General features: G+C 32.6%; 1 protein-coding gene across 3 annotated transcripts; it reads right to left on the minus strand.

Moving 5' to 3' along the window:
- Window positions 1-1056: 1056 nt before the first annotated feature.
- Window positions 1057-14313, minus strand: LOC128222994 (uncharacterized). Of its 3 annotated transcripts, XM_052932218.1 has the most exons (11): window positions 12487-12569; window positions 10887-11019; window positions 10197-10267; window positions 9944-10064; window positions 9196-9311; window positions 7903-7938; window positions 7505-7678; window positions 5744-5980; window positions 5253-5489; window positions 4972-5055; window positions 1057-4809 (listed from the first exon to the last, which is right to left on the minus strand). In XM_052932218.1, the coding sequence occupies exons 2-11, from the start codon at window positions 10901-10903 to the stop codon at window positions 4295-4297; spliced, it is 1608 nt and encodes a 535-aa protein (XP_052788178.1). In that variant the 5' UTR covers window positions 10904-11019; window positions 12487-12569; the 3' UTR covers window positions 1057-4294. The 3 variants fall into 3 exon arrangements, with proteins under 3 accessions (XP_052788178.1, XP_052788179.1, XP_052788180.1); XM_052932219.1 differs by lacking the exons at window positions 10887-11019; window positions 12487-12569 and adding an exon at window positions 14224-14313; XM_052932220.1 differs by lacking the exon at window positions 10887-11019 and having other exon boundaries at window positions 12487-12518.
- Between the last annotated feature and the right edge of the window lie 37 nt (window positions 14314-14350).

The following is a 14350-nucleotide window of genomic DNA, read 5'->3' on the forward strand; positions in this document are numbered from 1 at the left end:
AGCGGCTGTTTATATTGATTAGCATTAAAACCTGAAAATAGTTTGATAACACGTTCGTTCAAAATATAACATAAGCTTTAAAAAATATTGTTACTGGTACAGTTGTACAAATAACAACAACAGTAACAACTGTGTTATATAAGATTTGGTCATTGATTTTTGTCCATACGAAATCGTAAGATTTGATATAAATGTATTATAGCACAAATTTGAGTGACACTTTTGGCAAGAAGGAGATGTTGTGACCCAGATGTTGGGGGTGAGTTTTGGTCAAGTTGACCCCAGATAGAAGTTATTAGGCGGTACTCGTCGAAACCTCTGTTTAATACGATTACGCTACTTTTCTATGAAACTGGAGTACCTAATTCCTTATTTTGTAATAATTCCTTTCTTACTTGCTGCTATGTTATAAAATGTATTTGGTTGCTTTCTCTATTCCGTTGTTTCTATTTAAGTACAAACACTTATTGGCTGCATCTATTGGCTGCTAGCTTCCCATTTAGCCATGGCAAACTTTTGACAAAACGTCCAAAAGTGAAACGGTAATTAAACTGGGTCGAGTTAAAGTGCTGACCAATTAGCTGACGACATGGAAATAAATGAGATTTGCTGACCATATAGATAAAGAAGCGAAAAATATCTGATTGACATGATAAGTTTTTCAAACATATTTTACATTTTTGTTTATTCTTTATCGAAAACCCATTGACGAAAATTGGCGGATTGTTACTCAACAAGTTCCAATGTGAAACGGTAATAGTCGAAGCGGTATAACTTGATCACGAACAACATCATTTTGCTTGATCTAATCTAAGATATAAAAATATTGTTTGGACTGATTAATCGACATGCCTTAGTCATCAAATAATTGACATTTGAGTACAATAAATTTCATATGTGTATTTCATTCGTAGGGCATGCACCGGTAGATGATGAAATGATGAACATCCTTATTTCTGTAAGTTTGTTTTCTTATGTGCAAATGTTGATAATGTTAAAACAAAAACTATTTTCAAGAAGTGTAACCTTGAGTGAATAAACATAAAGATGGATAGATACATGAAGAAATATATAATTTTAATAAAATAAATTACGATACAAGTGCAAATGCTAATGGTATATATACATACGAAAAAAAGAGGTAAACATCTACGAAAATAGAAATATGTATAAATAATATAAACATGAGATCACGCATAACAGTATCTTTCAATACGTATTAAACTATCACATTTTTAACTCAAATACTTGGCACTCTTAAAACAAAACAAAAACAACAAAATTAATAAGAAAGTCATGCACAAAATAGATGGTTTCGATAGATAAAAAAGCAAACAAACAAGAAAGAAATACGACTTAAAATGATTGGTAGATACATGTTGAATAAAAAAGGAGGTCGCCCGCGCTCGGAAATATTTTATGCACGATGATGATATTATTTATCGTTTGTTAAATAAACAAATGTATTTAGTCAACAGTTAAGTCCTTTTAATATATCGAGTTTTTATTGCGTAGTCTGTAACCAAAATGACGATTTATCGGAGAAGCATCAACATATATATTTTACAAAAATATTCGATATTTGGTCGTAAGAATGGCATGTTTTTTATCAGTTCACATATTACTCCCAAATGTTACCCACATAGGTATTGTGTTACAGGGAATAATACAGTGTTTGAAGTTTCCAACCTAAAGCCTTTGGCAAGCAAATCGTGTTCCGAGCAAAAACTTTAAAAGAGAAACTTGCGCGGCTACTAAGTGCTCTTGCTAAGATAAATATACTCTGCAACAAATATGTTATACTAGTATAACAGATCCGTTTATAATCGACTATGGATATATTTTAAACATAATGCTAGTGCTTACATATTCACTTACTTATTTTGCAAAAAATAGGACACACTTCTTGCATGTAAACAATCTGCAACTATTATTATTATTAGTTCGGAAAGTAAAACCCTCTGGCATATAAAAACTAGAAGAGGGTCATTTTGACGCGTTCCTTAAAATGATAATGTATAGCTACGTAAATTAAAAACAATCATAAAGGAAGATATTTTCTGTACACAACCAAATGGCTTTTGAATCAAACAGTCACACAGGAAAGTCATGATAATGCATTCAACTAATAAAACAAATGCATCAACCTATAATATGCGCCTCTGAGGCCATATCAAATTTGATTCTACGTTAAGCGTTAGGTTTCAATTTCAAAACCTACATACCAGGCAGAAAACGAATAAACAAAGTTCGAAAAAAACACAAGCACATAAAACAGATTGTCTGTAAAAGCACATAGATAATCCAACATACTTTGTTAACGTACAGTTGTTATACATACTAAACAAGTAGGCTAACAAGGACTCATTTTCAGCCCCGCTTACTTAAAAGATAAAATGAAATATAATTTGTTCTTGAAACACATGTTATGATAACTAATGAGCCTTACAGATGTTAAATTAAAATATCGTGTGTTCTGTCTTTAGTTATAAAAATATAACGAAAATGGCTCAATATGTACGTGAAAAACTACACAAAAAAGCTCAGAAGCCAAAAGTATAAACATAAACCATATTTAATGGCACAGGGTGAACGCCAAAGACATAGAAAACAAAAAAACAAAAATATCGCACACAAGAAACATTGAACAACAGCACAAAACTCAACATACAACACATTTAATATATACTGTAAAAAAAATAGGTATATTTTTCTGCAGCTTTTTGCATAAATATTGTTAGGAACCGCCTTGGAACGATCAGTAAAATGTAAATTTACCGGGGGTTTAAACCAGTTTGTGCGCACAACCTCTCTTTATAATATATAACAATATTTATGCAAAAAACTACAGAAACAAGCTCAGTAGCAAAAAAGTTTAAACATAAACCCGAATTTGTGACACTGGGCAAACGCCAAAGACATAGAACACATTATCACAGACAAGAAACATAGAATAACAGCACAAAACTCCACAAACAGCACAGTGCATACATACTAAATATATACAAAAATAGGTATGTTTATCAAGAACTGTTAGGTACCGCCTTGGAACTGTCAGTAAAATGTAAATTTACTTGGGGGTTAAACCAGTTTATGTGCACAAACCTCACTCTTATCCCAACAATCCTTAATAAAGATAGAACGCAAAAGGTAAATCTTATCAAAGTATGCATTAACTTGAGGAAACTCATCTATAAAACAAATAATAATAAACGTAAAGGTAAACCCCAAGTACTTCTATGATTAGAGATCCCAACTCTATCTGTAGACGGAGGGAAACAATTCAAAGCACCTAATGCAAAAACGTTCCAAAGGTAATCCCGAAAAAAGTAAAAAAGTAAATAGTAAATCTAACGAAAGTATGCATTAACTTGAGGAAACAAAAACTTCGTTTAATGGCAAAGGGTAAACGCCAAAGACATGAAACACATAAACAAAACATCACAAACCAAAAACAACAACACAAAACTAGCTATTTCGTAGATTTGATACCTATATCAATATTGCACAATCTCTAAATTGCATAACTTACACAGACTGAAGACGGTACAGGCGATTTGTTTTTCAAAATACGAAGGTTGTCAAAAAATACCGTACAAAAACAAATAAAGTCCACTTGCTTAAAGAATCTTTGTCGTATACTAAATTATCATTTGTTTATTCTTTATGACTTATCAAAACATAACTTAAAGCAGGTCGTGTTGACCGTTAAACACAGTGAAATCGTGTATCAAAATTATAGCTAGATGTCGGTACATTGTAGATATTTTTGAAAATAATTTGACAAACGCCTTATTCATTTAAACAAATATTAATTTATACGAAATAAAACGTTCTGTTTCTTTTAGATGATATTTAAATTGACATGAGCTAATATTAAAAACAAGTCATAATTGTTGACGTTGGGCGATTGAGTGGCACAGAAAAACTTAAACATTGAATTCTGTACAAAATCGCATTGAATAAATGCAGTAATTAAACCATTGACCACGAAGTATTATATTCAATTTTGCTTACTTGTCTAGTAGCCATATTTTGGCCTGATGGAAAGATGAACCAAATAAATATACTTTAAGATCTAAGGACGCCAGGAAATATCAAAGATTGTTATTGACAGGAATCGAAAATTGACCGTTATAAATGTATATATTGAAAGCGTATTGCTGTATGTAAATGTGCGCATTTTTTGATACCTCATAATACTATATCTATATACCGAGGATTTAACTTGAGACATCTCTGTTCAGTAACTCAGATATCAATAAATTTCGAACAAAATAAGACCTGGTTTGCTTCAACGTTTGTACATATCTACAGCCGGTATGCTTGAGTTTCCGAAGGAAACATTGGCTTTAGAAATTGAAGACTGCTGTTCAGTCTCTTGACTAATTGGGTTTTGTCTTTGATCAATCACACTTACATCTCTACCTCGCTCAACTTCAAACGGAATGTTTGCTGTAGGAATATCAGCGTTATCAGCTAAAATGGTGGCAACTGGTTCATGTAGACCTTCAGCCTCCCTGTCAATATCCCGGGTAATGTCGTTAATTTCATTGTATATGACACTGTTGCTGTCGTTTTCGTTGTCACTGTCATTTAGCAAGCTAATGTCCGGAGCTGATGGTTCACAGCCATCTGAATGTTCAGTTTCCTGTGTGGGATATTGATCATGGTGCACAGGTTGTGGGATATTACCTTCATCCTTGTCATGATCATTGTTCGACTGCTTGTTTTGCTTTGTGGCTGTATCACCATTGAAATTTACAGCTTGGTTATTAGATATATTAACGTCAATACGTAAATCTCCGTCTGAAAAGAAAGAAGACCGATAGTACGATCAGTTCATCTTAAGATTCTGAGAAGATTCACAAATGTTTTGTAAGCTTCCAGGTTTGCTTTTGACCATATTACTATAAATACGTATTTTCAATTGCATTTTATACAATAAAAGGTTAAACTATATCACCCTACGTTTACTTTCAGCCGACACTCTCCTCCTGTTATCGCTTCCTTTGTGACTGGATTCGTCGCTCAGTTGGCTTACCTCGTCTCTTTCTAGAAGTTAAACAAATGTAACTAGACGGAAGAATTTAAAAACGCTTACTAGTAAAAAGCAAATCACTAGAATATGTTTGTTTCAATGGCGGATAAAACATGGCCACACTTCACAATACTATCGAAGTTCCTTTTTACGGTTTAATACGACGAATAACGAGAATATATTCTTTACTACCTGTACCAATGATACCGACCTGATTTTACCAGTTTAGTTTCTTCCGTTGTTTCTAAGAGCTTTGCTCTTTCATTGACATTGTCATACTCTTTGTCATGCTGAACATTATCTTTCTCAATGTGTACATAGCCTGTTTCAACGTCTCTGATTTTAGGCTTTCGTTTATCATAGATCATCATCGGTATTTTTTGTTTGAAGTAGCATAGACATACTAGCGAAACGACAAGAGCTGTAGCCAAAACACCAGATACACTAACTAAAACAAAGCACAATGATAAGCATGTAGTTTTAACATTTATATTTAAAGATAGTTAATTTTAGCAAACAAGCTTATATCGAGGTGGAAGATTTGAATCGTTGATTTTTTGTCAATTATTTAATAAAAGGAACCCGAAGTTAAGTTCGTGTAGTCAGAGTTAATAAGACAAGTTTTATAATGAATTTAAGAAAATTAGACTTTAGAATAAAAGTTATGATATGTATTAGTTTTTATTTTTTTGTTTAACTTACCAACTATATAAAAGATAACTTGATTCATCTGATGTTTCTTCTGACAAACTGGAAAGATTGTCCCGAGCCCTTTTGATACTGGCTCCAAGGTACCTTTCAAGGAACATTGCCATTCTTTTGGTCCAACCAAATCGAACTCTGCATTACACTGGAAACGCGCGACATATGTGTTTTGGGCGGGATCATCAATGAACCACTTACCATCCATCAACGCAGGTGGATCATCGCAGGTGACTCCTTTAAAAAAGAAGGCACTTTAAAATACCACTTTATATCTTGAAAAAAAGATAATGAATATATAATTGTGATGTACAGTTTAAGAATCAAATGAAGCTGTTATGAACAATTAAATTTATTTCAATAAATCTACTTTTGTCACAATTTGAAAAAGGTAAAATTAAGTTTTAAATATATTACTACTTTATGAAGTTAATAAAAGCCATTAATGAAGCCATTAAAGATACCACAACACTCAACCCAAATTAAACAAGCAAGTATAGAAATACCATTTAAAGGATTAGGTCTAACATGTATGCATATAAAAACCATTCATAATGAAGTCAAGCATGCAAACAAATAATCAGAAGTAAGCTGGAGAAAGTTGAAACGTATGATATGGTCAATTGAATTTCCTTCAAATCTTTCTTTCTAAAATTTATATTGACACACTCTTAAAGTTAATTTTATACTCTAGTTTATATAATTTGAGTTTAGAGCGACTGTGAGGACAGCTATAATCTCTGATTATTATCATATATCACCCTTCAGTTCAACTCCTAGTGGCTAAGAGAAAGTACCCTTGCGGATATTAGAACCTATGCTCGCTCAACAATACCACATTAAAACACATACATGTGTATATATCGAATTCAAATAGCTTTAACCGTTTCAGCAGACCGACAATGACCATTGAACCATCTATCTACAAAAGAGTACAAACGGCCATCCACATAAAACGGCAATCCAATCTCTCTCTCTCTCTCTCTCTCTCTCTCTCTCTCTCTCTCTCTCTCTCACTCTCTCTCTCTCTCTCTCTCCCGTTTATGGTCGAGGTGTTAACTGTACCGATGCCGTATGACCGCCATTTAATTAAACTTTGTTTCTTTTTTTGTTATTTTCTACTTGTGCTATCACCGATTTATTTTGATTTGATTGGTTTAACACAATCATTAAAACATTTATAGTTAACAGGCATTTTACAGACAATGCTTTAAAACAACAGATTGATTAGCTATGTCAAATCCCCTTACTTTTCTTATGATGTTAATGTTTTAAATATCTTAAGCAAGACATATCATTAAAAGAGCAAAGTTGAAGACTATAAACGAGTAAAGAGCATGCCAACTAAAGAGAACAAAACTTGGACAAAATAGTTGTTACAAGAAATAGTGTTCTGTGCATTGTATATTCATGTCACGTCAATCTGAAATAAATGATTCATTCGTCGTTTTACTCCTGCGTTGTTTTTATTTGTTTCATAATATTGTTTACCTGTATCCTATGCAATAAAGTACATATGTCACATTTCTTTCTAAATATTTGCTTATTTCTCAACGAAACCATTATTATTTTACAACAATATAATTCAACTGTAATAGGGGTAAATATAACATTAAACTGGTTAACTAATTGTGTTGGGCTGCGTTCAATTATCGATATTTTTCAAACGTAATTCGTAACAATTCTTAAATAAGTTTCAATCTGGTCATCTTAATGTTCGAAAAAGGATATTTTCCTGACGGTTGGTTATAAATGACTTACTTGTGCAGACCGGGGGCAAAACATTCCATTCCCCATCGAAACAAAAGAGGCTTTTGTCTCCGGTGAGTGTAAAACCAGGGTCGCATGTTGCAACTGCTACTTGACCATGTTTGAAAGGTCCTTCTTCGTTGTATGATCCATTTTGAAGACTTGGCAAGTGAGGACACTTGATGTCTAAAATTTGTCAATTGATCATGTAACGATATTTTAGTACGTTTAAGATGACAAGCAATAATATTGCTACATATTCATGTTGATGTTTTCAAGAATATTGAATACTTGAATTAATTATTAGGTATCATTTCTTTCTAATGATTTATACACGACAAAACGATTTTAAATCTCATTTGATAAAAAAGAGAATACGTTACTTTTCTAAGAAAAGCGTTGATACTTACTCGATTGTTCTTGCAGCGCTTTTGTTTTCAGAAATTCTGTAAAATAAGCAATATATTTACGTAACTTAAAGGTAATTAATGTTTAATTGTTATTGCAAATTTAAGCCAAGTCAAGTCAAGTCAAAATTTTATTAGCATTATTCAAATTGAACATTGCCAAAAACATATATACAAGATGGCATTTAATGATATCAGTATAACATCAAAGGAGAAAAGTATGTTCTATAATATCATGGTATAATAGAATTTATACAATTAAGCGTTTCTTCTATCTGTAGCAAACGATATATATGTTGCTATGTTATTTAACAGCTTAACATTGTCAGTACTTAACAAAGTATTAAATTTGGTCATATTTGGCCATTGGCAATAATATCTTGGTAAATATTTGACACGAAGGTCTCTATACTTTGGGCATATCAAAAGAAAATGATACTCATTTTCAACAACATTCATATTGCAATGTACACATTTTCTATCTTCACGATTAATATTCCTATATCTCCCTTCTTCAATATTAAGACAGTGTGCTGAACATCTAAATCTAGTTAAACACATCCGTAATTTGTTATTATTTATACAAGACAAGTATTTTTCAATGACAAAATCGTGTTTAAAACCAACATAAGATTGTAATTTATCTGAGTTTCTAACACTCGTATACCATTGTTGCAAATAATTATCATACAACCGTCTTACAACAGCCTCTAATTGCAGTCGTGTAACATTTTCACAATCAAACATAAAAGTAAATCCTAGCTCATCGAGCAGTTCCTTCACTTTTAGTGTCCATGTATTTATATACATACCATTGTTATTTTTCATACTATAAACTTTATATAAAAGTAAATTCTTTCAATGATAGTCTTAAAATTTACGGCCTCCGACAAAACAAGCGTTGGTGCGCAATAGCGAAAGTTAGAATGTTTCAAAATTTAGTTTTGAGAAACAATATTTTCCAAGATGTTAACACACACCCGTTTCAACATGTGTGTTGAATAAGGAATTAATATTAATTAAGATATTCGGAAAAGAAACACAATCAATGCAATTGTGAAACATAGTGACGAAACAAAAACAAATCTGATAAAATCGTCTTTGGTATTCTTTAAATCTCCCAAAATACCTATTCATGGATAAAGGGACTCATATATTGTGTCTGCATTTATTCTGTTTGCTAAATATTGAAACTGAAGTTAGTTTCTTGTTTGCAAATTTGTGTTGAGGTGCTTCAGGCCCACTTTTGCACTACCTATCTACAGTTTCAACCCATGCAGTACGTGTAAGACTTACCGTGGCATGTGTTCGAACAGTTTTTAGGGGCAGTAAATGTGAGACAATCGTCGGTGATATCATTGCAATTCCTGCAATAGGGATAGGCCGCCTGGCAAAACTGTTCCTCACCTTTCCTGTAATTATTAATAGTTAACAACGCCTATCAATAGCTAAAACATAAATTTAAATATCAAATGAATGATAACTAGATGCTACATCAAACAATGGTTGAAATATTGTTTCTTGAACTTTCTTACTTTCACGTTGTATGAAATGATGAGCCATTTAGCAGATTATGATTAAGTGACCAGATAAAAAAGTCATTGTGCATAGTAAAATCATTTGTGATCACAAATAATGAATACAAGTCTATAACGTCGTATCTATGTCCATTGAAATGATCCTAATGTGTACAAAACTTTCAAACCAAATCACACAAATATATTATTTAAGTTTATTTAAAAAAAGGTTGTAAAAACACGACGTGTACGAAGCACCACGTCGATCGTCGATGTTTAACTTGCAGTTGAGTTCAAAAGTCAGGTGCGACATTTCACTGTAAACTTGTACGTGTAGGCTTGCTGTTACGGGCATATGTCACTATTCTCATGCTATCGTATATGGCATTCTTAAATTGTCCAATGTACACATACTTTAATAATGTAGTACACACAAAGTAATGCGCGCTTTAACGTACACGTACCCATGTTCGCAACTGCATTATTATGGCGAAAATCTTAATGCTAAATTGTGTTGGTCTACTTACCAGTTGCACAATGTACCGTGGCATTCAAATTTCTCTAGCGCCAAAGTGTGCCCTATTACAGCAATGGTACAAGCAAATTTGTAGAACATTCTGACTGGAAGCATTTTCAAAGTTTTGTAAGCTGAAATAAAAATGTGTAAAATCATGTCATTCTTGAAGTATTTGCCTTCGTAAGACAGATGACTTAATATGATCGTGTTGTATACGATCTGAAAAACACAAGAATGGATTTTATCAATAAACTAATTGTTACCTTGAAACTTAAGTTTTGTTTTCTGGTCTTTCGTGGCTGTTTGTAATATAATTGATTGTTTCCGTTGAATCCTACAATAAATATACAGATGATGAATGTTGGAACAAGTGGGACGTTTAACATACATAAACTAGTTACCGCTCTATCTTTATCTTTGCCTACTTAAATGCATATGCTGCCTTTATATATACAGCATATCATTCTTCAGACGTAAACGTCGTACCTTACTTTGATCGTCAACTTTTATTAAGCTCCACACTTAATAGTCCATCCTTAAACTACTGAAGGAAAAACGCGACTACTAAACGCCATCTTAACCACTTTTCGGTGGTGCAAAGAACACGAGCTGTAGACACTGCCTTTGTGCAGCTGTACCTTTTGTTTATTTGTACATACGAAAATATGACTTATAATTTATTTGCAATCTTTATTAAATGGACATATTTCGAATATATTTAGATATTAGTACCGCGTAAGAAACCTTTTACTACATGTTTGCTACGATTTCGTTTTAATAAAGTATGACCTGTGGTGCAAGGAGCTTCTCTCCTGATTCGGACATTTTTCGAGAGCTGATAGCATTTTAACTACACTTCGGACTTTACACCAGATGACATCAATTGCAAGAAAAAAGAAAATTGTCAAAAACATACATAAAATTGATATCGTGTACAACGCATTGAATCTTACCAACTGGTATACCACATCGCTTACGACACACGCATCTTTCACAGCTTCTGCGCATTTTTCCCATTCGAAATTTACTGGGTTCGTTAACCACCTCAATCCCAGTTTAAAAATAGCGTCGGTATATCGATTTGTACTGAAAAACATATATAATTTAAACTGGAAAACAATTATGCGCTATTTTTAAACATGAGACAGCAACATGATTGTTACGTTTATTCTTTTAATCATGTACAACGCATTGAATCTTACTTACTGATGTATCACATCGCTTACGACACAAGCAACTCTAGCATTTATTGTTTGCGCATTTTCCTATTCGATATTTTCGAGGTTGTCTTCCGCGTAAATCCGAGTTAATTCAAAATATAGCGTCGGTATATATATCTCTGTACTCATTAACAAAATATGATTATAACTGGGAAGCTATTACGCGCTTTTTTTATACGTGGACACTCAGACGAGACAGCGTCATGATTTTTGCGTTTTGAATAATCATATGAAATCGGCCTCCTACTAGCTCGAATTGACCATGCCAGGCTTGTGTTAAGGTATACTGTGTTTGGGACCATCTTGTGTCTAGTCCCTTTAACACTGTAAGTAAATGCACAAATTGAATCATTTTTGCATCTAGTTGTATCACATTTAAGCATTGCCACACACGAACTTCCCCATAGCATTGCTACGTCTTTTTCAGGTACTCGTGAACGGAATATGTATAAGATAAAAACTAAAGTGATTTCTAACCGATACACCATAACAAAGACTGAAATTAACGCGTGTAACTATAATGACGTTCGATGGATCAGCAGTTGAAGAATTCTGGCACATTTTACACAGCAGGTATCAACAGTTCACACAAAATATATCAAATGATATTCAAAGCTTCGTGAACAATAGAAATAATAGGAAATTAGTTTTGCGGATATGTACTCAAATATGTATATTGCATGATTTCACATTTCCATTAATTGCTTTAATAAACATTCAACTGAAATTGATAATACTAATAATTATAATAATAATAATAATAATAACATAAGTAATAATGATAATAATATAAAAATGATAATAATGGTAGTATTATATAATTATTAAGAAATATTGCACATCTGTTAAAGTGTATATAACGCTACGTAACCTGGGATCCTAGTATTTAATAATGGGACTAGACACTTTGGGATTCCTATCTTGTGCGCTTACCTTATAAATAGGTGTAACTTAAGATAGAAGGTGTGTTCAATCGATGAAATGTTTTGAATGAGTAAACTCAATAACATTTTATCAAATTTAGTAATTATCGATTGACCACTTATGTGGTATCATTATTATCATAGATACGTTATTTGATGATTTATAGAGCTAAATACATAAAACGCGCAAACAACGCTACTAATTCAGTTATCACGTAACAACAAAAGTTATTATATTACAAATATGCCATATCGAGCAGACCAATATCACCAGAAATAACCCCGGGTTAATCCCAATATATACCATGCGTGTATATTTACAATAGTGTGTTGTCTTTATTCGCACCACCCTGAAACTAAACAATTATATGTTTTCAATAAAAAAAAATATATTATATCAAACTGAATACCTTTAGATATGTACTGTTTTCTCGCATTCTAGTCAATGAATGCCTTCTTACGAGAACATCACGTGTAAAAATCATAAACGAATTGGAAATTAAAAGCTTGATTCCCAAATATTCTATTTTTATATATACGTTTGTTCATAATTTTATTTATATAATTATATATATTTATAGTAATGACAATTGTTTAGGGTTTCCGCGATTGATTGCCCTTCTGTGAATCTGGATTCTCTAAAATACCTCAATGATAAACATGTTACTATACATGATAAGAATTTTCTTAGTACATTCGTTCCAACCAAAATGAATGTCGTTTCAAACCGGTGAGAATCTCACGTCACTCTAAGGCGATGATTGATAATGGCATAACTGGTCGACAACGACGATCACGGGCATCACTGACTTATTTTTTACGGAAAGGAAAGGCCGACGGATAAGCAGAAATTGACACAATCAAAGCTTTTAAGAGATTTAAACAGAACCATTAACGAAAAATGAAGTTAGTTTCTCCGTGTTGCAGTAATGAGTGCTACAGGGAAACTTTTCTTACACTTTTGCCGGAAGATTACATCCTGTGGAGCTCACAGGGGGATTCATTCAAAAATAGAGACAATTTTTTTTTGTTTAATTGACCAATTTTAATGGCGAAATAACACTGTTTTCCAGCGTTTCACGAACGCCAACACCATTCATCTGAAGAAAGCAAAAGCAGATCAAGTAGATCTACCATGTTCTGCAAGTATCTTAGGTCACAAACCATTTAGCTTCAAAACATTTAGAGATCAAATATAGCCAGGTTTGAGGTGGTAAAATGGTATAAGAGTTTACCCATTTAAAAAGCCGCATAATGGTTTCCCAGTTAAAATCATATCTGTTTAAAAGTACATATAAATATACCGACGCTATTTTTAAACTAACTGGGATAAACATGGTAGGAAACCAGTACATTTCGATATGATACTTCAGTAACTAAGAGTCAATGCGTTGTTCACAACGATCTCAATGTTATACCAGTTTTTGATGAGACTTTTCTTTCTTTCTTGCAATTGTATCATCTGGTGTTTCGTCCATTTAAACCATGATGACCCAATGCCCTCCCAAGGTTTAACTGAACATTTCAAAATATACAACTTTTAATATTTAAACGCTTAAAACGTTTTATTTTCACAATTCTGTTGTTGGGAGGCAAAAATGGTAAAACGACATATATGTTGGTTTGGGTAGCCCGGATTAACCCTTTAAGGTTGGAGACCACTGAATAAATTTGCTATACATTTTAAAGTCAACTGACCAATTTACACGCGAAATAGTACCTAGCTTAATGACATTAATTCCGGTTAATAGCAATTTTCAATAAATTGGAGGACAATTTTCATCCGTTCTGAAAATTCTATTTCATTTACCAACACGCCCACAGATGGTAACATTTTTATCGGAAATAACTTTGCGTATATATAAATACATACGCAGATAAATCCTTTGTATTATACGCGTGTCCTTACATTTAAATGTTAGGAGTTGTGAAATGCTGAGATAAAAGAAAACAATGAATATATTCATACATTATTAACAGTATGAAATAAAATAAAACGTTTTATGTGTTTTATGTGACTTTTTGTCGTTGTTTTCAATGACCGATTATTATGTTATGAAAGAAACATAAACTGAAATGATTTACACTTTATTGAGTTGTTATATAAATATATCGGTATGAATAAAAAATATTAAACATCAACTTACCTGTTGAGGATTCAATATCACACGCCAATACCTTCTGATCACCTTAAATGTATCTTCTCTTTTAAGCACTGCAACAGTGTTACCTTAACACAAACTTATGGGTTGATAAGTGGGATTGACATGGTTT

The sequence above is a fragment of the Mya arenaria genome, chromosome 17 (genome assembly GCF_026914265.1).
Source record: "Mya arenaria isolate MELC-2E11 chromosome 17, ASM2691426v1".
NCBI classification, from domain to species: Eukaryota; Metazoa; Mollusca; class Bivalvia; order Myida; family Myidae; genus Mya; species Mya arenaria.

Coding starts and splice junctions, on each gene's coding strand:
- LOC128222994 (XM_052932218.1), bottom strand. Junction 10,065..10,196: donor AACAAAACTTAAGTTTCAAG/GTAACAATTAGT, acceptor TTTTTATTTCAG/CTTACAAAACTTTGAAAATG. Junction 7,939..9,195: donor CTGTTCGAACACATGCCACG/GTAAGTCTTACA, acceptor CTTATTTTACAG/AATTTCTGAAAACAAAAGCG.